At 41.2% G+C, this 27586-nt stretch overlaps 1 protein-coding gene across 1 annotated transcript in view; it reads left to right on the top strand.

The window, feature by feature from the left end:
• Nucleotides 1-27586, top strand: part of LOC143890530 (uncharacterized) — a 60136-nt gene that overhangs the window by 11522 nt on the left and 21028 nt on the right. Inside the window, exons 4-5 of the mRNA XM_077395268.1 lie at nt 5496-5561; nt 5682-5764. Coding sequence (XP_077251383.1) covers nt 5496-5561; nt 5682-5764 — 149 coding nt within the window. The remainder of the gene's footprint in view (nt 1-5495; nt 5562-5681; nt 5765-27586) is intronic.

The following is a 27586-nucleotide window of genomic DNA, read 5'->3' as shown; positions in this document are numbered from 1 at the left end:
AGAATCTGGTGCAGCGAGGTGTGCAGAGCGGCCAAAACGAGCCTCAGTGGAAGGACGAAGCTCAAGGTGCAAAACATATCAAGTCTTCATATAGTGTCCCTCACGACGACAATGCGAGCAATATGGACGCGGTCGGCCACCATGCCCTGCAAGAAGATCATGTCCTCCGCCACGACCACCATGGCCACGACCACCACCAAAGGTGCCTCCACGCCGAGTATCACGGTCACCTACGCCATAGGCAGCAGTGGCAGTAATATCAACCGAACGAGCCGACACAGAGTCACCAAGAGTACACTGCTGGGTACGCAAGTAAACCTCCTGAAGAGAGGGCATCGTGCCAGATCCAAATATTTGTTGACGGAGATGCATGTACTCAGGACCCAAAGTCTCGAGAAACTAAACGACACGTATCTGATCACGTTTCTCCGCGGCCGTAGTCAAATCAGTGGTAAGAGGCATAAGAACATCTAACGGCTGGCAATGAGAAACAAACTAACTGTAGTAGGTCGAGAGAGGAGTGTCTCCGCAGCAAAGGTTCATTCACTGAGAATATGTGGAACAAATTCGAGAGAGGTTGCCTTTCCCGGAGAAGGTAGTAGCAGTATGATCCCAAACCGGCAAGCAGTGAGAAGGTATATCATGGTCCCAAAAATCTCAGGGGACATACTCTGCCAGAGGAGAGTACGGATAAGGGCATTGTCTTGCTCCCACTTATCATAAGTGAGATCACTAGAAGGAGGGGGGTCACGACGAAGAATAGAAATCTTCCCCCTAGCAATGAGATAGGTCTCCACAGCCACTTTCCAATTCAGGTAATTAGAACCACCAAGCCTGATTGTGGTCATGGGAGGAAAAGAACCATCCATCGAAGAAGACGGAGGGTTATAAGAGGAGGAGGATGGGCTAGCCGTAGGAACAGTAGCCACAGGGGGTCGCCCGAGAGAGGGATCCTCAATAACGGGGCTATCCATGAGTAAATAATCAAAGAGAGAATCAACTGACGAGAAGAAACGACGCCGAGGCGGAAAGCAGAGAAATCAATAATGGAGATCGCGGCTCCAAAGAGTGACAAATGATAAATAGGGCATGAAAGAAACCCTTGCTGACATCATGAAGACACACAGATCTAGGGATATCAGATCAGGGCCGCGAAAAGAAGACGAAAGTAGGTAAACGAGATTTAAGTCATTAGGAGAAGAAAGACAGAGAAAGTCAGGCTGCGGGAGCAGATTTCAAGGGTATAAAAATGGTTTTTTTTTTTTTTGGGTACTGTAGCAGGGAGGAGAGGCGGTGGGGCAGGTTACTGTAGCAGGGAGTGGAGGAGTTAGGGGAAAGGGAAGATGGGCAGTGGGAGGAGGAGAAGGTAAGGAAAATGAAGAGGGTGGGGGCGGGGATGTTGTGTTAGGGTTAGGGTTAGAGGAGAAGGGAGAGTGAAGAGGGAGGGTGAGGGGCTGCTATGGGGGTCCCTAGGGAATCAAAACCCTAGGGCTTTGATACCATGTTGAGGAAGAGAATGAGAGAAAGAAATTGTGAGTTAGGGAGTCTCCCCCTCACTTATGTATTTATATATAATGAGAAATGTACAAAAGACGAATATGCCCATAGGCATATACATACACTAACAGGTGGAAATCATGTAAATCATGGAAACATATGCAAATGATGAAATTTTAAGATGAAACTTTAGGAAATGCTAGAATAAGAACAAATACCTGGGAAAAAGAAATTGAGAATATGGTAAACTGTAAAAATTAACAAATAGTAATAGTAAAAAATTAACAAATCTGAAAGGGCTAATCCTATAAAAATCGCTATCCTGAAATGGCAATATTCCAAAATCAATGGCCGATTTCCTACAATTTATCCCTGTATTTATCAACACATGTTTTCCACCCAACATAATCTCAGAGATTGAAAAAGCAGAAAGATTTTTACCCAATAGATTTGAGATTTTGATATTGGCCATGAGCTTATATGATCGACAAATTCGAACTTTGAAACTTTAGTTGTAAGCATGGTTTTAAATTTCGAAAATCAGCTGAAAGCCTTAAACTGAAATTTCTGAAATTTTGTAAAGTCGAAATTTCGGCCGAAATTTTGTAAAATGATTTGGTCGAAATTTCATTGCAAAAAATTGATTTTTTTTTTACCGAATTTTTACCGAAATTTTTGTTACGTTTGAGTCCGAAACCGAGATTTAAAAGCATGATTGTAAACACCATTTGATGATTAAGTCAACTGAATTGGATTTTTGTAAATGTTAAGCTTCAAGAATTTGGCATATTCAGAATCCCTATCTTATTAATTGAATATGTTCTACCCAAGCTGCCGATCCTGCTTTGGGACCTCTCTACTGCCATATAATCCAAATACCAACAATACTAAGAAGTACAATGTAATTGAATATGATCAGTCTCCCCTTCAGGGACCCCAGCTATATGTCAAGACCACATAGTTACGAGGTATTATTGGTCGCATGCCGATTTGAGATCTCATGCATAACATACGGTTACTTTGCGGTACAGTTCAATGATGTTGCCTACCAAATATCATTCTCTATAGTAATGTAATGAAATGAAATGCAAATCATAATGTCTTTCCATTTTTTCGCCGTTGCAACCATTTCGGTTGAATTTCGGTCGAATTTCAAGAGTTCGGGCGGAAATAATGACGTGGAAGGTATTCTTTGAAATTTCGTTTCGGTGGGGATGGAAATGGAAACATTTTAGTCATTTCGGGAATATTTCAGGGAAATTTAAAACCATGACATCAACCTTACATATACACTAAAATGAAGTGGGACAGATTGACAAATTTTAACTGAAATGGACAATTAATGACTTAGATGAAGTTACTAACTAACATCACTTAATCCATTTAGTTACTACTTACTAGTATAAAGTTATAACTGCATTACAAATTAGCATTACATACACATTAAAATAAAGCACCTAACTCATCTCAAATGAAGAAACTGTCACCTTCCTTTTCAATTGAACATAGCTACATATACACATCAATGGTACAAAATGCATTACATAGCATTACTAAAATGAAGTGGGACAATTTGATAAATTTTCACTTAAATGGACAATTGCTCACGTAAATGAAGTTACTAACACCACTAAATTAAAATAATTATTAGTATAAAGTCATAATTACATTACACATCAACATTACATGCACACTAAAGCACCTAACTCGTCTTATCTATGAAATATGAATAATAGCTAACTAACATATATAGATTATAGTCATTCACATGCTAAAACGAACACTCAATTATTGAAGTTTTTTTTTTTTGAATGGTACTAAATTATTGAAGTGTTGAACGCTTAATCTAGTATTGTAATTTAATCGAATTATCAAATCAACTTATATCTCGTTTTTATTGATTCTTATCCTCCTTTTGTTGTGATTAGTCAATTAATCAGTTAAGAACAAGAGTGAAACTACAACAAATGAGCATTTAAATTAATCAATATTCAAAAATAAAAACTTAAAGCAAAAATAGAGAATATTGGTAAAATAAAAACGGAACTTTAAATACATATTTATTCTTCTTCCCCTCTTCTTATATCCAATCCCTCACCGTTATGTTTGTGGTAAGGGTCCATGAATTTTGTCTAAGGTCTTGCGTTCAATTCCCACAGGGATTTGGTACCAAATATCCTTCTTCTACTCCTCTTCTTATAATTAATCAATTAAGAACTTAACAACTGCCACAAATGAATATTATGCTTTAATAATAATTAAAAATTTTAAAAAAGAAAGAGAAAATGAACAAAAAAAGAAAAGAAAAAGGGCGGCCCAGTGCACAAGGCTCCCGCCATTGCGGGGTCTGGGGAGGGCTAGATGTACGCAGTTGTGCCAAGGCTCACCGTTGCGCCAAGGCTCACCCTCTATTAAAAAAATCTGAAAATAAAGAAAATATAAAAAAGTGGGAGGCATGCTTTCCATAAATCTAAAATTTGCTTTCCCATATTTTGGAAAGTGTTGCATTTTCTGCTTCTGAAATGCGAATCCCAAGAAGTATGCTTCCCACCTTCCGGGAGGGTTTCCGGGAACCTTGGTCTTGACGGTAGAAAGTTGAGGGATTGGATGTCGATGTGTTTGTTGTCAGTATGGTGCTCGATTTTGGTCAACCGGTAAGACAAAGGCTTCTTCAATACATATAGGGGCCTTCGTCAAGGAGTTCGTAATCCCCTTTTCTTTTCACAATTCTGGCGGAGGCTCTGAGTAAAATGATAGATGGGGCTAGATTGCGAGGTCTGATTGAAGGTTTCTATATTAGTCACCAGAGAGTATAAATCTCTCACCTTCAATATGTTGATGGCATGCTTTTCTTCAATAGATCTGATGTATGGGAACTCAAAAACTTCAAGTGTTTTTTTTTTGGGAAAAAAGGCTATCCTTAGATGTTTTGATGCAATGTCTCGCCACTGAGTGAACTTTGCCAAATTCTTATTCATGGGAATTGGAAAGGAGGAGCAGGAGATAGAGATTGTCTACAGTTGTATCAAGCATCAGGGCCTTTCCCCTTCTGCTTTGTTTTCTTTTATTTGGCCATCTCGGTCATTGGGCTTTTGCCCTATTATTCCAAAACCCAGAAAGGAACATGGATCGGAGAAAGGCTCTGATACTTGGTACAACTGTGGAGAATTGTAAAGGGAAACACTTGGACAATGAAGAATTGTATTCCTCCATGCTCCCCATTTGGGTTATTATATTATCAGAAATAAAAGGAGAATTATTAATGTACCTGTGAAAAAGAAAATCTTCCATGCATGTCCAAAAGACAATATTTCCATCCACAATACACCATTATCTAACAGTCAGCACAATCCTGTTCCTAATGTGGATCTGTCAACTACACTCCTTGATAGTAGTCAGACTCAGCAGGGTCAATTTCAGTGGGCCTTTCCTGTTATTCTATGGTACATTTTCAGCCTGTTGTACTCCAGTGCATTGTTGGCCATTCCCTCTGTGTCATTGTTATTCTATTTTTCATTAACTTTCAGTCTTTCCTATGTTTTTTGTCCTGTTTTTTGGATAAGCAAATTCGACATTCACATTTCTTTCCTTTTCAGAATAAGAAAATTCAATAAATCAAGTTATTTACATTCTTAGTGTGGCCTGGCATGTAGTGCTCTGCAATTTCTATCAATCCAATTTATTTATCAATTCTTTTCATTTCTTTTCACAACTACCTTGTACTTCCATTTCAAAAAAAAAAAAAAGAAAAGAAAAGAAAAGAAGACTACCATCTTGGACTTAATACATTTTCTGTGGGATTACAATTGAAATTTGTCTATTTCGTGCCACAAGTCCAACAACACGTGTAACTGCAACAATTTTGTTATCATTCAAAAAAAAAAAAAAAACAAAAAAAAACGAAGCAGTTCCTGGTGTCATTATTCTATTATACATGCCTTATATATTTCATGTGTAATGTTCTGGTGTGCTATTGAACAAACTGTTTCTTTTGGTAGAATGCTTGTAGGAATGGATGGTTTCAGGCTACAGATACAGATGAGCTTCTTACCCTGACAAATGAGGTTTGGCGACATTTTCTCAGTCTACATGTTCTCTTTTTTGTGATTCATTTATGTCATATGGGCATTTCTCATTTATATGATATACTTGTTTGCAATTATTCGTTTTTCTCCCGATTTTAGATATCGAGCAACTTTTGTAGCACAGAGAATATTGCTGTTGAACCAAGCAATGCTCTACACATAATCTCAACAATTATGCCTAGGTATGTACTTCCTTTATGCTTTGCTTTGTAGTGCACTCTTTCCAAACCCTCTGTGATTTGAACTGTTCTTAATTTGTAGTTTCTGCTTCCTTATATGACTTTGCTACGTTCAAAACTGATTGCAATTTAGTTAGTAATAATTGATTGCATGTGTTTCGGATGCTTTTCATTGCACTCTATGGTCATCATATTCTTTAGTAAAAAAATGCTGCAATTTTTCAACATGAAATCTCACACTTGCGTGCTTTAGTCATAAAAGAAAAACTTTGATTTTCAGAGGACATTTTCCAACTTGAAAATATAAAAATATAAATAACTGGTATCGATCAAAGAACTATTAGTTGAAAACAATGCAGATTTATGGGAGTTGAATGAGGTCCAAAGTCAGCAATGGCACGGAATCAGAAATTTCAATGTAATTGGTGGGTAAAACAAGGACACTTTGACATACCTCTCCACATGTGAATTGTTTTTTGTTTTTGAAAAAGATTAATGAAAAAACAGACCAAAGGCCTAAAATGCTACAGCTAGGGCCAACATGACGCAAGGGCCAACATGACCCTAGCATAAAAAAACAAAAAAGATTAGAAAGAACGACCATCAGAAATAGGTAAGAGATGGAGATGAGTTCGAAATATTAAATTGAGGAGCCTCTTTATCATGGTCAAAAGTCAAAACATTACAAAATTTGACAGAAGAGTGCTTTAACGTCAGATCTTTTAAGTATAATAACAGATGAAAAATCATGCGGTCTTGAATCCTTCGAAGAGCATTCATAGTGATGTAGGACCGGGAAGAGAAATAGAAGAAAGGGGAGAAGAAGAGAAGAAGAATAGGGGAAGAAGAGAATAGAAGAGAATAGGAGAAGAAGAAGAATAGAGGAGAAAGAGGAGGAAAAGACTTGGGGGAAAAGAAGAGAGGAAATTAGAGGGGAGAATCTCAATTCAATTAATCATTCAAAGTTAAAATTCCTAATACAATGAGGCCTATATATAGGCAACGCGATGGAAATAAAATTCTATGGAAAATAAAATCCTAGAAACTTATAACATGGAAATAAAAATTCTAGAAACTAAATAATATGGAAATAAATCCCTAAAAGTCCTAATGGGCAAATATGCCACTTATTTAGCCTACAATCTGCATCATTCTCCCCCGCTTGAAAAGAACTCGACCTCGAGTTCTAGTCCTCCTGGATCAAATATGTACATGATCCAATCAAGCAGTAGGAGTCATAATCCGTCGAACTTTGGAATGCTGTACAACGCTCGTGATGATTGTGAAAGTGGCATGGAATGTGAGCGTAGTAATACAGAAGAAATCATCCATGCAGAATCATAAAAACGCGAACCTCTCTTGGCAATCAAATAAGCTGGGAGGATGGGAACGTACTCCTGGATTGGCATGATAGCAGTAGGTAGTATCAAGCTATGACCAACCACAATAAGATCATCATCCACTGGTAGCACATCTGGCGCAATGGAATCAACAACAAAGTCGTTTTCTAGAATCGTATCTGGCATACTGATATCATGCTGGCAATCCTCCTCATCAATCTGCGTAACAAGCACCTCTGTGCCAGCACAAATCTCGACAATCTGCTCAATTGGCTCAAAGATAGGGCAATCCTCAACAATATGCTCTCGATCATCCGTCTCAGGTAATGGCTCATCAATCAGATCACTCGCCTCTGACTCATAACAGTGCTCGGTCGACTCTGTCAAAGGAACAACCTCACATGGCTCTAACACAATATCGGTGGAAGTGTCAAGGGGTCTCTCTGAATGTTTGACAATCGGTCCTGGGGAAATCTCTGAATCGCCATGCTCGTCGACGTTGGGCTCAGCAATCACTGGACTCCCTGGCTCTATATCGGACATCTCTGACTCAGTATCTGCCATCATGGACTCAGTATCTGACATAATCATGGGCTCAACCTCTATAATGAGCTCATCAACAATATCATCTGTCGGACCAATAGCATCATTTATGTTTGTCTTGTCAATAGTGTTAGCAAATTCCTTCGCTGCTTCAATTTCGGCCTCTCGTGCACGACGGGCTGCGACGTTTTGTTCAAGGCGGGCAGCGGCTTCACGTTCGCTGCGGTTTGTGGCTTCACGTTCTCATGCCAATTTCCTCTCATCCAAGTCACGCACTATCCTTTCCAATATTGCCTGAAATTCAGCTTCTTGTGCAAGTCGAGCAGCTTCTTCTCGTCGAGCGGCTTCTTCACGCATCAATCTTTGTTTATACACTCCTCGCTCACGTTTCAATCTATGCTGATAATGATATCTTGAGTTTGAACCATCACCCTCTTTTGAAAATCCTGACCCAAAAAAAAAAACAAGGAAAATAAATCAAGGGGGCATGCTAATGGAATTTTGTAGGCAAATATATTGGAGAAGAAAGAGGGAAATTTAGGAGAGTTCTCCAATAATAACAGATCTTGCAAAAGATTCTGTTTCATTGCCCTGGTTATTTGGAGCGACATTTCCTAGATGATGTGACTATTGGTCAATAGATCAGGTATTTCCTTAGTTTCCTTGTTTAGCAACTTCTTTTTCAACTTCCATGAGAATCAAAGTAAGCATTTTTTCATCTTTTCAAAAGGTATAGGTGTTCGTTTTTATAACATCATAACTCTGATCATACATCTAAGGCCTTCCCAAGTCCCAAGGAGCAAATGAAAAGCTTCCGTAGGAACCCAGCAAACAGTATCATCAGTACAATTATTATCCATCAAGAATGAACTAAGCATTGAGAGACAATGGGAAAAGCTCTATATTTTTCTACCCGAACAGTTGTGTAAAGATACCATTAAAAAAACCACATTCTCGATGAGGGTGCCTCTCTGTCTTCAGACACAATTGTCAATCATTTCTTATAAAACCACATTTTCGTTGCTCCCACAATTTAGAATCACATTGCACACCTTTTCCACAAGGTTGTACACGTGTGAATGACTTTAGGATGTAAGCAGTCCTTTCCAAGGCTTGTAGCAGTCATGATGCATCAAACAATTAAGTTCAGGAGAGGATGATAGTATGGAGTTTTCCAGGGCATTGATCTTTACAGGAGTTGGGGTTTCCTCCGATCAGCAGTTCCGCTTCAAGTAGGCACAATGTGGTATGCAATAGGGATCGGAGGAGAATTTGGGGAAGAGAGGAAAGTTTTGACAGAAGAACTCGGACGGGATGGAAGAGTGATTCTGTTCGGGCATAATGATGAAAGAACCAATAGTGCAAATTAGGGTGCAAATCTAGAGCGAGGGACATCGCTTTCGCCAAGAGCAATGGCGGTAGGGGACATATCTGGCTAGAGGCGGGGTGGTTCCATCCCTAATTTTGAAAACGATCTAGGAACCGTCAGATAATATGATCTAGTAAATGAAGGGCCTAGATCATGAAGCCGAGAGGCTACATAAATGTAAATTCCTAGCCGCAGATGATAGGGCAGGAAGTGAAGATGAGATCTCAGCCGCTAGTTTAAATTTCAAACGAGCGCTTAGTCACAACAGTAAGGAGGGGCCGTTAGTTTTGAAAATAAAAAAAGGCTCTGTAGAAAGGCAAGCATTGCCAAATATGTTGGGACGCATGGCAGATAAAACTTCTACCCCCCCCCCCCCCCCCCCCCCCCCCCCCCCACACACACACACACACCCAAAAAAAAAAGCTAGAAATAAGAGAAGGTGCGAGGCACATGGCTGTTCAACTAAAATGAGTTCGATTGAACCCTAGAACAAAGGGTGGATCTCGAATTGATGGAGAATGATTGGACGGATAATATGGAGCTTGCAACCGAGGGACCCAGCGGATATAGCGATGAAAATGCTTAAAGACGAAATTAATCCTTATAATACCAATCCTAGTCCCTCCGGTATTGGAGGGCTATTGAGCAACGAAGAGGGGTTGGTGATGGGGGCTTTTGGAGGCCCCATTGGAATTGCAGATGCAAACGAGGCGAAAGTCAGAGCTATCCACCAGGGTATCAAAATGCTCCATAATGTTGACTTGTCTCGGGTGGTAGTAGAAGGGGATTCTCTAAACGTCATTAGATGGCTTCGTGGGTCAAAGGCGGTACCTTCGAGATTTGGTGATTATTTTGATGAAATCACGGATAGAATGGGGTCGGCCTCGATCAAATTTGTGCATGTTCGGTGGTCCGCCAACGGAGAAGCGGACAGGTTTGCGAGAGATGGGGTTTACAAAGAGAGTCTTGAGCTATTTGATTATCTTCCCCCCTAGGTCAATTTGTTTAATGTTCTTCTCTTTATTTTAAGCATTGTTCTCCTCAGGGACCTTCTTGGTCTCTGTGTTATGAATGAAATTTATTTGCCATTCAAAATAAAAATAAAAATACCGAGGATTATGAGGATATAGCGACGAAAATGATTAAAGCCTGAATCTTTATTAAAGTCATTGCCTTGATGATATCATGGGTTTAAATTCTTCCAATCGTCAAATTTGTATCTACCTATGCCTTGTGGGAAGATTTGGAAGGAGTTTACTATAGTAGGGAAAGAGGGAAAAAATAGTACACCAACGGACAACGCCTCCCAGCGTCTTCCTCAAATTAAATTTTGATGGATCTAGCTTGGGCAATCCCGGCCCGGCCGGGATTGGAGGAGTATTGAGAAATGAAGATGGGGAGGTCCTTTGGCGTTTGCTGGTCCCATTGGTGTGGCGGATGCCTCGGAAGCAGAGGTGCGTGCAGTTCACTAAGGATTAAAACTATTGGATAGCGATAGTCTAGATAATGTGGTGATAGAAGGGGACCCCTTAAATATGATCTGTTGGTTAGGAAAATTGGAGAAACATCCGTGGAGATTTGACAAGTTCTTCGATGAGATGTTTGATTGGGTGAGATCTTCTACTCCCTTAGCATGTGCGTCGATCTGCCAATTCTGTGGCGAATGGTTTAGCTAGAAAAGGTGTCTCAATGGAGACTCTGGCGTTTTTTTTATTCTCTTCCTCCTTGATTGTATTTTCGTTTCTCATAGTTTCTTGTTTTGACTTTTTATCTCTTTCTTTGTTGTACCCATGACCATCTCGGTCTTGTTCTTCTGCAATAAAATTGGCTACCATTTTTTTTTTTTTTAAAGACAAGGATATGATGTAATGGTGGATTTTCTATGGAAAGAAGCAGTTAAGGAAACAAGGAGATTGAAAGGCACCTCTGCAACCCGAATGCTGCACCCTCACTGGAGAATGGTCAAGACGCCAGTCCAAGCAAACAAGAGCCTCAAAGGGCCACTGGAGGTAGAGGAGATGCATCTCTTAGGTAGATAGAGAAGGAACACGAGTTAGCTCTTTAGTACTTGTGGAACTAGGTGACTAATAGAAAAGATCAGCCATTGGGCGTGGAAAATTGATACCCAACCCATCAAATTGAAGGGGGAAATTAAGGTGTAGGAGAACAGAGTATGGAGAAGAAGATTCAGAGAGTATGCGGTGAATGCAAAATGCAGTATGGAGATCGATAAGTTGGCTGGCTTGCTGGCATTCCGATCTATTGCAGTCAAATTATAGCATTGGAAGCATAACGAAATTGATGTAGGGGTGACAACGATCTATTACGAGGAAGGGCGTTAGCAGGGAAATACAAGGGGTTGCTAATGACGAGAAAAAAAGATATTTATTGCTGAATATCAATGGACAGGCTAGGACTGACGAAAGCAAATAGAGCAAAGGGAGTAGGTGAGGCAAAGATACTCTACATCCCGATAACATTCAGAAGGTGAGGAGTTTTTGTATTACCAATGGCTTCGCGGGATGCCATAGAAGGTGGAGATATAAAGGAGACGAGGCATGGCAATGAAAAAAGTAGCAATGCCATGACAAAGGGGTCTGGGAGCTACAGGTCTAGCCTAACTCCTTGACAAGTTGGGGTAAACAAAGAAATTAGTAAGATGAAGTTAATATTTTGGATCATTAGAGGATTGAGGGCGGAAGAGAAACAAACAACGATCAAAGAAATTGTGCGGAGCATCGGTGCGAATATGATGGTGATTCTGGAATTGAAAAAGGTCGGAGTAATGAACTCCCTAATCAATTTTATATGGGGAAGAAGGAATAGACGCTGGAGTGCACTTGATGTCAGGGGCACATGCAGGAGGCATAATCATTATCTGGAATGAAGAGGCAAGGTATACATGGACCAACAATCAATCAAACATCATCATATGTAGACTGTATCGTGTTCTAATATTAAATGATTGAGAGGAATGGTTTCCGATAATTTTGCAAAGGGTGTTACCACGATTGATTTCAGACCATTGCCCGTTCCTTTTTGGAACTAAAGGGTTTTGAAGGAGACCCAAGCCCCTTAAATTTGACCTGGCACTGAGTGAGGCACCTGGTTTTGAAGAGAACATAAAAAAATGATGGCAGCAAAATGAATTGAAAGACTGGAAAGGTTTTATGTTGGGTCGCAAACTGAAAGGCGTAAAGGGAAGCATTACAGGTGTAAAGGCATATGAAGAAGAAAAGAAATTTAGAAAGGAGCAGGTATTGCAAGAAATTGAACTCCTGGACAAAAAGGAAGATAGGGAAAAAGAAGACGAGGATATCATTGAAGTTGGAGGATGAGGAAATATTAGGAAGAGAGGAAATAAGTTGGCGGCAAAAATCTAGAGCATTTTGGCTCCAGGTGACAAAAACACTAGATTTGTAATACCCGACCCCACTTTGGGTCGGTGAATTAGGACATCTTAGTCGATCTAGGGTCATTTAAATCATCAAAGAAAAATAAGATTTAATTGATCCCTTCGATTGGGGTTAGTCTTACGTAGCGATCCGGGTTTTCAGATCCCTCCAAAAATCCGGGTCGTTACAAGATTCTTCCGTAGGATGGCAAGTGCGAGAAGAAGAATCAACTCCATAAATTCATTGAGGGATGGAGAAAAATTGATTGAAAACAAGGATCGCATTAAAAGCCTCATCATCAATCAATTCACTAAATTGTATTCCAAGAAGTATGTGGGAGACCAAAATTAGGCGGTATCATTTTCAAACGGCTGCACCCAAACCAAAGTGAGTGGTTCGAAAGGGAGTTTTCTGGAGAAGAAATGTGGATGAAGATTCAAAGTATGAAAAAGGATAAGGCTCCTGGTCCCATTGGCTTTCTACCAAAGTTATTGGGATTTCATTAAAAATGACATGGTGTTCGTGAAAGAGTTCCGTCAAATAGTTCCATCATAGAGTATATTTTTTGAAAAATATTTTTCTTTTATTTTTTATTTTTTGAAAAATGACGATTTCATTGATACTATGAAAGACACAATAGTGTAACGACCCAGATTTTTACTGCACGGATCGCTACGGGCAACAAAACATATTTATTCCTGTAATTACACAGCGGAAGGTTAAAGTACATCATGAATTTACAAAAATCTCAAGTATGACATATTTAAAACCTTTTTACATCTGAGGAGATTGACCAGGGTCATCATTTCTATATTTCCCAAAGTTGCTTTCACACTTCTCATAACTAAGGTTCCTCATTGACAAATACTCTCGCATCCAAATTTTCAAATCCTGGTGGGAAAAAGTGGGTTAGGAGAGCAGGTATATACAAGCTTCAACAAGTAGCTGAAATCAATACTAAGAGACAGTTCTATAAAAATATGCAGTATTTTGTATAGAATATAATATGAATTTAAAACTAACACTAATAGGATTTTTTTATAGAAACAATTTAACCAGATAGTAAAACAAACCATTTAAAGCCCAATAGTTTCCAACTGTTTCTTTTTTTGAAGAAGTTTCCTGTAACTATCCGCCTCACCCTCGTATTGTCCGCTTTGGACTTGGCTCGCTTCCGCTTTTGGGTAAGTCGACGGCTCAGAGGTACAAACACGTCACACGAGAGAGACTATCGCACATTGACCTCTTCCATTTCTTTCATTTCTCATTTTCGTTCAAACTTTTCGTGCATATGAAATCCAATATTTCATTTCATTTTCCAGAATGAAACACATTTCATCATTTTAAAACAAATATATGTAAACAATGAATATTCGAAGTAAAACAGATAGGAAATATCTGAATAAAACAACATGTAATCATATCCCCATTACTTTCATTGAGAAAAGATACCAGTCGAGTCTGGCTATCACCTGCCTTATCAAATTTGAGAAGTGAGAATTTGAAGATGCTTGACCTTGAAGATGACAACGATCATGGAGAAGTGATCTCCCAGCCTTTTCCTTCTTCTCCCTCTCCTCCTCCCTTTTCTTTCTCTTTCTTCCTTTTTTCTTCCTGGCTGCTCTATTTATAGGAAAAACTGAGGGGAATAGGAACATGTGAATAGTTTTTATGCATAATAACTATTATTTTTACCGGGTATTACATTTTACCCCCCTTAAAAGAATTTCGTCCCCGAAATTCCTCTCTCCATACTCTCAGGAGAAAATGGTTCTACCCTAATCGTAACAACAAGCAATGGTTACATTCTGCATCTGTAAGACGAACACACGAAGGATTAGATATATTTCAAGCTCGATCTATTGTCTATGTTTCATCTATCTAACCCTTTTCCTAAGACATACCCAAGACTCGTGCAACCAGGTTCCTCACAGACTAAATCTAGTGGTTCTGATATTATCTGGTTCTTGACTGCAGCCTTCCTGGTTTTGTTTTTTCATAGAAGACGCCTCTACACAGGGAAGGTGGGGATCTACACAAATAGCCCAAGAACTTTTTCTCTTCGCTTCTGGTGTGGGACCAACACACCCTACTAGAGGAGATACATCTTTGATACCAACTGTAATGACCCAGATTTTTACTGCACGGATCGCTACGGGCGACAAAACATATTTATTCCTGTAATTACACAGCTGAAGGTTAAAGTACATCCTGAATTTACAAAAATCCCAAGTATGACATATTTAAAACCTTTTTACATCTGAGGAGATTGACCAGGTTCATCATTTCTGTATTTCTCAAAATTGCTTTCACACTTCTCATAACTAAGCTTCCTCATTGACAAATACTCCCACATCTAAAATTTCAAATCCTGGAGGAAAAAAGTGGGTTAGGAGAGCAGTTATATAGAAGCTTCGACAAGTAGCTGAAATCAATAATAAGAGACAGTTCTATAAAAATATGCAATATTTTGTATAGAACATAATATGAATTTAAAACTAATACTAATATGATTTTTTTATAGAAACAATTTAACAAGATAGTAAAGCAAACCATTTAAAGCCCAATAGTTTCCAACTGTTTCTTTTTCTGAAGAAGTTTCCGGTAACGATCCGCCTCACCCTCATATTGTCCGCTTTTGACTTGGCCCGCTTCCGCTTTTGGGTAAGTCAACGGCTCAGAGGTACAAACACGTCACACGAGAGAGACTATCGCACATTGACCTCTTCCATTTCTTTCATTTCTCATTTTCGTTCAAACTTTTCGTACATATGAAATCCAATATTTCATTTTATTTTCCAGAATGAAACACATTTCATCATTTTGAAACAAATATATGTAAACAATGAATGTTCGAAGTAAAACAGATAAGAAATATCTAAATAAAACAACATATAATCATCATTGAGAAAAGAAACCAGTCGAGTCTAGCTATCACCTGCCTTATCAAACCTGAGAAGTGAGAATTTGAAGATACTTGACCTTGAAGATGACAACGATCATGGAGAAGTGATCTCCCAGCCTTTCCCTCTCCTCTTCCATTTTCTTTCTCTTTCTTCCTTTTCTCTTCCTGGCTGCTCTATTTATAGGAAAAACTGAGGGGAATAGTAACATGTGAATAATTTTTATGCATAATAACTATTATTTTTACCGGGTATTACAAGTAGGGACCAGAGGTCCATACCTGTATTACATAACATCAAATAGGTTAGGCAGGAGCATACTCCTATGCCATAAAGAGGGTCTTAGAGCAAAAACTAGCCTATGTTACAAAAATAAACACTACTAGACCTTCCTCCAAACCTCCACAGTTACTATTCAGACCCCCAAGAACCAAACTTCTAACAGTGTCCCAAAGCTTAGGGAGCTCCCCTCTTTCGGGCATCTACAGCAGCATCTCACCTTGAAGCAGCTCACCTATGCTGAGATTTTTTCCAACGCCTCCAAGATGTGCTGGATTAGGAAATCCGGCATGTCAATGAGAAGTTCCTCCAGCATCCGATACAGGCGATTAGGGTTTTTTCTTTCAGCAATCCTTTCTTCCACTAATCGGATGCCTACCACCTTGTCAACTTCCCAAATCATTCTCCCCTCCGCCCTTTCTTCAGCTAACAGTAGTTTGAAGAGGGGGTGCTTAAATAACGGCGAGTGGGTATCTTTGACCTCACCTGTTCCACAGAGTTTGTACAAAGTAAAGTGGCAATCCTTGGCATCTTGTTTAAAGGTTTTCCACTGCTTCTGAAGGAGCCTCTTCGGTCATTTCTTTGTGGGTCGGTTCAACCTTAAAAGCCTTCTCCTCATTATAAGTCATCAACGTCATTCTCGTGAGGATATCTTCTAAGATTATAATCTCCGTGAATAACCGTCTGCTCCGCCCAACCGAGCCAGAGGAGGAACCCCATCACGAGTATATAAAATCACGGGCAAGGTAATGGCAAGAAGGGTTAAGAAAATAATGGGGAAAGTCATATCTAAGTTCCAAGGTGCCTTTGTCGATGGGAGACAGATGCTAGACAATGTCATCTTTGCCAATGGGGTACTTGATTCGTATAAAATTGCGGTAAAAGGGTGATCATATGCAAGGTTGGTATTGAAAAGGTGTATGACCATGTAGATTGAAATTTTTGGAATTCATCCAAGAGAAGATGGGATTTGGCTTGAGATGGAGGAGTTGGGTTAGAGAGTGCATTTTTGCAGCATCTTTCTCTATCCTGGTGAATCGAGCCCCGTGGAATTTTTGGTAGCTCGAGAGGCATAAGATAGGGAAATCCAATATCCTCATATTTATTCTTCATTGTCAAAGAAGCTTTGAGCCTACTACTATCCAAAGCAGAGAAAAAAGCTTTCATTAAAGGCTTAAAGGCTAGTTGGAATAGGTAATTAATTTCTTACCTCCAGTTCGCCATCGACATTCATTCCTGGAGGAGTTTGTAAGGAACATCAAAAGAGTATTCAAATGGTTTTGAGATGACATCTGGGTTGATTAATTTCCCCAAGAGCTCTATTGCAAGTATTAACCTATGTCACAAATATCGTTCTTAGGAATATCTTAGCAAGGGAAGATCTTGGGATTTTTTTTTAAATTTTTTCTGGTTATATCGGGAAAAATGGTAAAAATAAATTATTTAAAATACAAAATATAAAATATATACACTTTTTAAACTCGGAATGAGGGTTTGTTCAAAGGTTTTAGGGTGTTTCGGATATTTTAGAGTGGGCGAGAAGATCGAGATATTTTTGAAGTCAAGTCCCCAATTTATCGGGACAATTCGTGCTAAATTCAATTTTCGCAATAAATCCATTTTCTCATGGTAAATTCATATTTTATCGTTTAAACAAATTTCTCGCCATGTTTTCAATTTGTTGCCAATATTTGTGACATAGGTATTAACTTGCTGAAGGAAGTGGGAATATATTCATCTATCTTTGGATTTAAAGAGGTGGAGCTACTGATCATTTATGTTGGTTTACCATTGGGCTATGGAGTTCCAAAAGCAACATCCTGGGATTTAGAAATTGCAGAATGGAAAACAATTTGGCTGCATGGAAACACAGGTACCTACCTATCTTTGGAGGTAGAATTGCACTGATAAAGGTGCCTCGATCTAATTTTCCGGTGTAATTTTTGTCACTTTATAAAATACCAAGTAAAGTAGCTAAGAGAATGGAAAAGCTGCAAAGAGATTTCTTATGAGAAGGCAAGGAAGTAAGGGAAAACTTGAACATTTGATGAAGTGGCATTGGGTGTGTAGGCTGGAGATTTATATTGGAAATCTAAAATTGAGGAATAAAACACTACTTGAAAAATGGTTGTGGAGATTTGGAAAGGAGAAAAATTCTTCGTGGCATCAAATAGTCGGGGATAAATATGGGAAGGGTTGGGGTGAGGGTGGGAGACTCGAAACCCATCACTTGGAAAAAGGATTGGGTGCATGGCAGTCTATTTGCGAGTCTAGGCTGTTGTATGATCCCTTGGTGAGGTTTAGAGTGAGAAGAGAGAGAGGGGGGGGGGGGGGGGGGGAGGACAAGGTTTTGGGATATCTTTGTCTAGGAGAGTCATTATTGTGCCATGGGCCCATGCATTTCCGAGCGTAAACCTTTTAGCGACTTGTAGTGAGGCTAGGGTGTGTGACTATATGGGTAAGAGGGGAGATGGCAGTGTGGTTTGGCCCCCTAGACTTAGGCATAACCTAAAAGAGAGTGAGATTGTTAGCCTTTCTACCGTGTTTCTTCTTTTTATTTTTATCCTACCAGATCAGATTGTAGAGTATGGATCCCAGACCTAGGCAGACCAATCTCGGTTTGCTCTCTTTTTCAGGTTGGCTTCGGAGAATAGAGAAGCATCTCGCTGTGAAAGGATTTGGAAATCTCTAGCTCCTCTCACAGTGGTGGCATTTTCTTGGACTATGGTAAAGAAATAATTAGGTATTTTGTAAGGAGAATGAAGAGACTTTGTAGCACCTTCTAGCCCACCTCCCTTATTCACATTGGTTGTGGATGAACATTATAAAAAGCTTTGGTTTAACTTGGTCATTTCAAAGGTCCATCAAGACAATCATCTTGGAATAGTTGAAGGCTGTTCGGGGATGCGTGATGATCATTATGGAGGATAGTACCGTATGCGATGATGATCTGACACTTATAGGAGAGGAATATTGTCACGCCCTGCCTCCACAGAGTGGTTCGGGCACGGTTAGTGCTGCTGGAAAGCAAAACCGAGGAGGTAATGGTATCAGAGCCGTACCTCCCATCCAGTACGGTGTGCCAACGGGTATGCTGGTCCCTAATGGGAGTCTCCCAGCGAGGACGCTGTGCCCTAACGGGGGTGGATTGTAAGATCCCACATCGGAAAGGGAGGGAGTGAAACTGGGCTATGTATGTGGTTTCCTCTCTCCATGTGCATACGTGTTTTTAGCATCTCCAAGGGGCGGGCCCCACGAAATGGGTTAGGCACGGTTAGTGATGCTAGAAAACAAAACTGGGGAGGGTGGGAAGCCCTAGAACCGGACAATATTTACAGAGAGGGGTCGGGGCGTGACAAATAACCAGACTTTTAAAGATCTTTGGAGAGGTGGTGATGTGATCCTCACTGTTGGATCATTTGGACCACTATTTTTGTTTTTTTTTTGTGATTATTGCATTTATTTTCACTATTTATATTTCCTAGATGTGAAGGGATGTTCACATCACCTAGGGCCCACCCTTTGCATGCAGTTTAACCTTTTATTTTATTAGTTTAATTAGGATTGACCCTTTTACCCTTAGTGCATATTTTCTTATGTGTTGTAGGAGGGGTAGATTGGTATTTTTGCATGACTTAAGTCACTTAAGTTATGATTTGTTATTATTGGTTGAGATTGGGCCCACATAACATGATATATAAGAGAGTGGTGGAGGAGAGCAACCCTAATTTATTGACGTATTGTGAAAACCCAAAAAAAGAAGCTGTCAGCCCTCCTCTCCTTCCACGCCCTAGGGCGTCCCACTTCTCTCCCTCCAACTCACAGCAAGGTGAGTTCTTCCCCTCTTTTCTATCTTCTTCTCCTCTCAACCCCCTTTTATTCTCTTTCTCTCACCCCATCCCCTCGCAATTGATCTTATTTCTTCATCCTTATCTCTCCCTTTTCCAAACTTATTTCTTCACCTTTATCTCTCCCTTTTCCATTCCATCTATTACAACCTACCTTATGACCCAACAATCTTTGTTTCTTCTTCCCCATCTTTTCTCTAACCTTTTCACTTCTCTTCTTGCCCTTTCTTGGTCTATTAATTGATGGTAGCTGCTGCTCTACTTGAAGAATACGCCGACGGGCTTCTCCACCGCTCTCTTTTGGCCTCTTTCAAGCTTTTGGGTTGAGGTATTGCTGCGTTTGTCGGGTAAGATCGTGTTAGCACCCTTAAAACCCTCTTTCTTGACTAGTTAGACCCTTATTCCATCGTAGGTTTATGTCTTTACCCCTTAGTAGTGATTTAGGTTATTTTTCATCCTAAAATAAGACCCATGGGCCCTAGTTTTAATGATTTATGTTTCTGGACAGCAAGCATTAATAAATCTGATCTTCATTTTTGTGGACCTTTACATGCCTTATGAATGCTATGGAACTTTTATATTCGATTACTATTTGATTTAGCATCTGTTTGCATTGATTTCTATCTCAACGGCTAACGTTACATGGGTTTTCTAATCTGAAATTAGTAGCTTCTGTTTACTTAATTATTTGGGCATAATATGACTATGAAAACTTGAGGTATTATTCCCCACGAGCTCCATTTAGGTCTTAGCGGTTGTCGTGAGCCTCCAGGTTTGCACCAAAGTGGTATCAAAGCCCAGAGTTCAAGGCTGTCATCTTTAGCACACCAAGTGTTCGTCAAAAGTCCTGAAAGAAACCTTCTTTCATTGTTAGTCCTAGTTAGTATGTCTAGTGCCCGCCAAATGTTCGGTTAAATTCCTGATAGAGTCTAGATTAGTCGGTCTTCTCTTTAGGGCATCTTTAGTTCATAACGTTAGTCTAGGTCAGTTTCGTAGTCGTCTAGTGTCTAGAGTTTCATTTCGCGTCAGTTGAGTTTCACTTAGTTCCTGCATTTCCGACGCGTTCGCCTATGGCGCATCGGGCCAACGTTCCCATACGGGGCCGTGGCCGGGGTCATCTGCAGCCTAGAGGATCCTGGCAGCAACTAACTCAAGATACACTAGACCAGCAGGCCCAGATGATGGCTGCGATGAGCGCAACCTTAGAGAGGATCAGTACCCATCTAAGGATACCACCTACAGGGCCAGCCGCACCTCTTCGACCACAGCTTCCTTTGTCTCCCACTACCACAGGTGGTGAGCATGGTCGTCGAGATCTAGATTTGGAGGGTTTCTCAGACGGACTATCAGATCAAGATGATACCTACGATCCAGATGAGGAGCAGGGCCGGTCCCGGGATGGGTCCCGCCCATGTTTTGAGGAGAGATTGGTTAGGGCCTTAGAGCGTTCACGAGATTATGGCGTCAGGGTAGATATCGGGGAATTTCAGGGTCATCTCGATCCCGATGAATTCCTCGATTGGCTCGAGAGCGGCGATAATTTCTTCGAATGGAAAGAGCTTCCCGAGGACAAAAAGGTTAAATTCGTGACCACAAAACTGAGGGGTTCTGCCCTCGTTTGGTGGAAACAAGTGCAAGCCAGGAGAGTTCAGCACGGTAAGCGCAAAGTTGGAACCTGGGAAAAAATGAAAAGTAAGTACCTCCCAGCCGATTTTAGATCCTATCTCTACGAGAGATTGTTAGAACTTCGGCAATGTGCGAGATCCGTGAGGGAATCCACGGAGGAATTCCACCTTTTGACCACTCGCAATAGTATCGTAGAGGATGATGACCAGGCTGCTGCTCGATATGTTCGCGGTCTGAAGTACCAGATTCAGGATGCCATTTCCTTTCATACTATTCTGACAGTGGACGAGGCCTCACGTCTAGCCTTGAAAGCCGAGAGTATAGCCCAGCGTTCCAAGAAGCGAGATGCATCTTGATCCCAGCCCAGCTCGTCCGGTCGAGGGACCACAATTGTTCGACCACCACCCACTTCCCCACCTCAGAGTACGGCTGCGAGGCCCCATTAGGGAGATACGAGTGCAAGTCGTGGGATCCTTGGGCCCAAACCACAAACCATGACAGGCAAATGCTTCATATGTGGTGAGCTGGGCCATCGCTCAGCAGAATGCCCCACGCAGGACATTCAATCCTCAGAACGCTTTAGCGGAACCAGTACATGTTGAGGGTGAGGATGATCCTGAGTTTGCAGAGGATCATCTCTACGACATTCCTCTAGAGGAGGATACAGGAGCTCGTGAGGCTACACTTGAGAGACCAGGGCCATGACACACTCATTATCCATAGGGTCATGATGTCTCCTAGGGTGCCTAGTCCTGATAGATGGTTGCGAAGTAACATTTTCCACACTACATGCACATCAGGGGGAAAACTTTGCACCATCATTGTTGATAGTGGGAGTACGGAGAATTTGGTTTCCCAGTTGATGGTCGATAGGCTCAAATTGAAGACTGAAAAGCTTAATCGACCTTACAACATCGCATGGTTTAAAGGAGGAGCCGAAGTGCCCGTCACACACCGATGTCTTGTGAACTTTTCCATTGGAAACGTTTACAAAGACGAAGTTTGGTGCGATGTGGCTCCTTTAGAGGTATGTTATATTTTGCTAGGGCGTCCTTGGCAGTTCGACCGTAAGACCACGCATGATGGGGAGCGAAATACGTACTCATTCATGAAAGACGGTACCTGCATTACACTGAATCCTGTAAAGGATCCACCTAAGCCGTCTAGGAGTGTGCCAGCACCACATGAGCTGTTTAGAGTGGATGCTCTACCCAAAGGAAAGGAGCTGACACTATTCTTGTCACGATCTGATTTTGAGGACGCTTGTAGAGAAGCGAACATGGTCTTCGTCCTCGTACCGAAGGAAGAGCCGGATAGTTCGCCTATCCCGCCTGAGATGTTGTCATTATTTGAGGAGTTTCGTGATTTAGTTCCTGATGATTTACCAGATGGGCTCCCTCCATTGCGTGACATTCAACATTGCATCGGTCTTGTCCCAGGCGCGAGCTTACCTCACTTGCCACGTTATCGGATGAGCCCGACAGAGTATGAGGAGTTAGATCAACATGTCTTGAACTTGTTGAAGAAGGGTTACATTAAAGAAAGCATGAGTCCATGCATAGTTCCCGCCCTTCTAACTCCCAAGAAAGATGGGACGTGGAGGATGTGCGTTGATAGTCGCGCCATCAACAAGATAACTGTCAAGTATAGGTTTCCCATACCTAGGGTCGATGACATGTTAGACATGTTGAGTGGTGCTCGTACCTTCTCTAAGATCGATCTTAAGAGCGGATATCATCAGATTCGCATATGGCCTGGCAACGAATGGAAGATCGCCTTTAAGACTCGTGAGGGTTTTTATGAGTGGATGGTCATGCCATTTGGTTTGTCTAACGCACCCAGTACCTTCATGAGTGTGATGAACCAGGTGTATTACGGCCCTTTATAGGGAAGTTCGTCGTTTATTTCGTTGATATCCTTATTTATAACAAGAACCCCAGCAAGCATGCTTCCCACGTGCGTCAAGTCTTCCTTGTCTTGAGGGAAAACAAGTTGTTCGCGAACCTCAAGAAGTGTGTTTTCTTGATAGATAGTTTGACTTTCTTGGGATATATTGTGTTGGCCGAGGGCATTAAAGTCGATCCTATCAAAATCGAGGCCAAAAAGAGTTGGCCAGTGCCGACATCGATTAGTGACGTGCGGCGATTCCACTGGCTTGCATATTTCTATAGGCGATTTATTCGCAACTTTAGCTCCGTAATCGCGCCAGTCACAAAGTGCATGAAGCGAGGTGTATTCCAGTGGACTCCTAAGGCTGATCGGAGTTTGAACCTCATAAAGACCAAAATGACGAGTGCTCCCATCTTAGTACTCCCGGATTTCAATAAAGTCTTTGAGGTTGATTGCGATGCCTCTCAGGTAGGTATTGGAGCTGTCCTTAGTCAGGAGGTACGCCTGGTGGCCTTCTTCAGCAAGAAGCTGAACAATGCGAGGTTGAGGTACTCGACATATGATGTTGAATTTTATGCCTCGTCCAAGCTCTCAAACATTGGAGGCACTACCTGATCCAGCGTGAGTTTGTGCTTAATTCTGACCATGAAGCATTGCGCTACATAAATTCCCAGCATACTTTAAATAAGCACCATGCTAAGTGGGTTAGTTTTCTACAGGAGTACACATTCAATCTTAGGCACAAAGCAGGGGTTCATAATCGTGCTGCAGATGCCGTGAGTAGGACATATCTGCTTGTTACGATGAGACCAGTAGTTATCTCGCTTGATTCCCTTAAGGACCATTATCCGACTGATCTATTTTTTGGTTCTATTTGGGAGTCATGTCAGGGATCCTAGTTCGACATATGTTGTCCATGAGGGATTCCTGTTCCATGGCACTCGCTTATGCATTCCAGAGAGTTCTTTACGCGAGACATTGATTTAGGAACTTCATAGTGGTGGTTTAGCGGGTCATTTTGGGCAAGCAAAGACCCTTGCTCAGGTCGAGCAAAGGTAATTTTGGCCTAGGTTAAAACGGGATGTGATTTGCTATGTGCGTCAGTGCCGGGCATGTTAGTCATTTAAAAGTCAAGCCCAGAATATAGGTTTGTACTCTCGTTTACCCATTCCTAGTAGACCTTCGGAGGATGCCAGCATGGACTTTGTCACAGGTTTACCCCGAACTTCCTAGCAGTTCGTTCAGTTTTTGTGGTTGTCGACAGGTTCTCTAAAATGTCGCATTTCATCCCATGTAAAAAAACTTCCGATGCCAGTCACGTAGCTGATTTATTCTTATGGAGGTTATTCGTCTGCATGGAGTCCCTAGGTCATTCACTTCAGATAGGGATACTAGATTTTTGAGTCATTTTTGGAGAACTCTATGGAGCAAAATGGAGACTAAACTTCAATTCAGTAGCGTATATCATCCCCAGACAGATGGGCAAACAAAAGTGGTTAATCACAGCTTGGGACATTTACTGAGGTGTTTAGCTGGCGAGAGACCACATCAGTGGGACTTTGATTCTACATCAAGTGGAATTTGCATATAATAGTTCCACTTGCAGATCCACAGGCAGATCACCCTTTGAAATTATTTATGGATATCATATACCCCATCTACTTGATCGTACCCCCATACCATACCCCGGACGTAGCAGTGCTGAAGCCGAGGACCTCACTCAGCACATAAAAGAGGTACAACAAGAGGTGTTGGAGCGGTTGCGTACGAGCACTGAGAAATACAAGGCAGCAGCAGATCGACACCGCAGAGAGCAGATATTCAGCGAGGGTGATTGAGTGATAGCGTACTTTCGATGAGAGCATTTCCCAGTCGGAGCATACGGCAAGTTGAAGCGGAAGAAGTATGGACCTTACAGAATCCTCTAGCGGTTGGGTCCCAATGCCTTTATTGGACCTCCCTGGGGATGTTGCGACTTCTCCCGTCTTCAACATTGCTGACTTGTACCAGTTTCACGGAGACCCACAAGAGCACGAATCAGACGACATCAGCACCCTACCATTCAGAGCGAGCAGTTCCACTGATGAGCAGATTGAGGACATTGTTGATGTGCGGAAGACAGCTACCCGCTACGGATCACATCGACGGTACCTTGTTCGATGGAGGGATCGTCCGTTGACGGATTGCACTTGGATTGATGAGACAGAGTTATGCAGGCTTCGCGAGGATTTATTCAGCGCCTTACAGATGTTTACTTGACGGAGTCGAGTTCTTCCCACACGGGGAGAACCTGATGTGATCCTCACTGTTGGATCATTTGGACCACTAATTTTTTGTTGTTGTTGTGGTTATTGCATTTATTTTCGCTATTTATATTTCCTAGATGTGAAGGGATGTTCACATCACCTAGGGCCCACCCTTTGCATGCACTTTAACCTTTTATTTTATTAGTTTAATTAGGATTGACCCTTTTACCCTTAGTGCATATTTTCTTATGTGTTGTAGGAGGGGTAGATTGGTATTTTTGCATGACTTAAGTCACTTAAGTTATGATTTGTTGTTATTGGTTGAGATTGGGCCCACACAACATGATATATAAGAGAGTGGTGGAGGAGAGCAACCCTAATTTATTGACGTATTGTGAAAACCCAAAAAAAGAAGCCGTCAGCCCTCCTCTCCTTCCACGGCTAGGGCGTCCCCCTTCTCTCCCTCCAACTCACAGCAAGGTGAGTTCTTCCCCTCTTTTCTATCTTCTTCTCCTCTCAACCCCCTTTTATTCTCTTTCTCTCACCCCATCCCCTCACAATCGATCTTATTTCTTCATCTTTATCTCTCCCTTTTCTAATCTTAATTCTTCATCTTTATCTCTCCCTTTTCCATTCCATCTATTACAACCTACATTATGACCCAACAATCTTTGTTTCTTCTTCCCCATCTTCTTTTCTCTAACCTTTTCACTTCTCTTCTTGCCCTTTCTTGGTCTATTAATTGATGGTAGCTGCTGCTCCACTTGTCGGGTAAGATCGTGTTAGCACCCCTAAAACCCTCTTTCTTGACTAGTTAGACCCTTATTCAATGGTTGGTTTATGTCTTTACCCCTTAGTAGTGATTTAGGTTATTTTTCATCCTAAAATAAGACCCGTGGGCCCTAGTTTTAATGATTTATGTTTCTGGACAGCAAGCATTAATAAATCTGATTTTCAGTTTTGTGGACCTTTACATGCCTTATGAATGCTATGGAACTTTTATATTCAATTACTATTTGATTTAGCATCTGTTTGCATTGATTTCTATCTCAACGGCTAACGTTACATGGGTTTTCTAAGCTGAAATTAGTTGCTTCTGTTTACTTAATTATTTGGGCATAATATGGCTGTGAAAACTTGAAGTATTATTCCCCACGAGCTCCATTTAGGTCTTGGCGGTTGTTGCGAGCCTCTGGGTTTGCACTAGGTTGGGGAAAAATAATGCTTGATATCAAACCGACATTACAACGTGGAGTAGATTAGGAAAGGAAGCATCTTGTTATAGCATTGGCGAGATTCTAAGAAACTAGAAGGAGATTGTGTTTGAAAAAGAAAGCAAAAAAAAAAAAAAAAAACCAAGGTGGAGCTCGCACCTATCGGATGGAGCAAACTAAAATTTGACGGAAGCTCAAAAGGAAACCTGGGATGGACGTAAGAATGGCAACGGGCCGGGGCCGGATGTTGCATCCCCCCGCCACGTTCCGCCCCGTCCCCGCTTTGGGGATGGCGGGGAATAAATCTAATCCCCGTCCCTGCCCCGTACACTACAAGGAAAAATTCCCCGCCCCATCCCTGCCCTACTATAATAATATTTTCTACTTTTTTTATTTAATCAAACAATTATTAAATAAGAATCCAAAGTTCAAAACTAAAATATAACACTTTATGGAAAGGCAACCGCTTATATATTTGAAGATTTTTATTTCAAAGATGATAAAGATCAAAACCATTCCATAAAAAAATAATAATAATATAAACATTGTTCAATTAGGGGATTATGGGGTCGGGCCAGAGCCGTCCCCATCCTTGCCCCGCCCCCGCCTAAATCGGGGAATCCCCACCCTGCGAGGGGCGGCGTGGGGCGGATCCTCCGCTTTTGCTTGTTTAATTGCCATCTATGCAGCACGGGTACTCTCCACGCACTCGTATCGGGTGCGTATTGGGTGCGGGTGCGCCCGAGTAGTACCCGGTACGCACCTAAACATCATCGGGAGGATGAGGGTGTACTCGGGCACACCCGCACTCTCCGGAGGCCCAATGTACCCATATCCTATTTTTATAAATCCTCACTGTTGATCGTCTTCAACATGGAGATAAGATCATTTAGGGGCCGTTTGGATACGCGGATTTTAGAATCTGGGATTTCCTCAAAATCGTAGTTGGGAGACTAGAGGAGACCGACCATATCGCTTCTCCGGAGCAGACCGACCAAATCGTAGTTGGGAGATGAGAGGAGAACGACAATTAAATTTCACTATTTAATTTTTAATTTTTTATAAATATATAATAAAATATAAAAATATATTATATGATGCATACCCCCAACGTACCCGTATCCTATTATTTAAAAAAAAAAAATCACGTATCCATGTACCCGTATCCGTGC

This window comes from Tasmannia lanceolata, unplaced genomic scaffold, assembly GCF_043159265.1.
Source record: "Tasmannia lanceolata isolate RefF3 unplaced genomic scaffold, GAP_Taslan_0.1 ptg000013l, whole genome shotgun sequence".
Taxonomy (NCBI): domain Eukaryota; kingdom Viridiplantae; phylum Streptophyta; class Magnoliopsida; order Canellales; family Winteraceae; genus Tasmannia; species Tasmannia lanceolata.
Note: the sequence above shows the minus strand (reverse complement) of the source record. Positions and strands in the feature narration are given on the sequence as shown.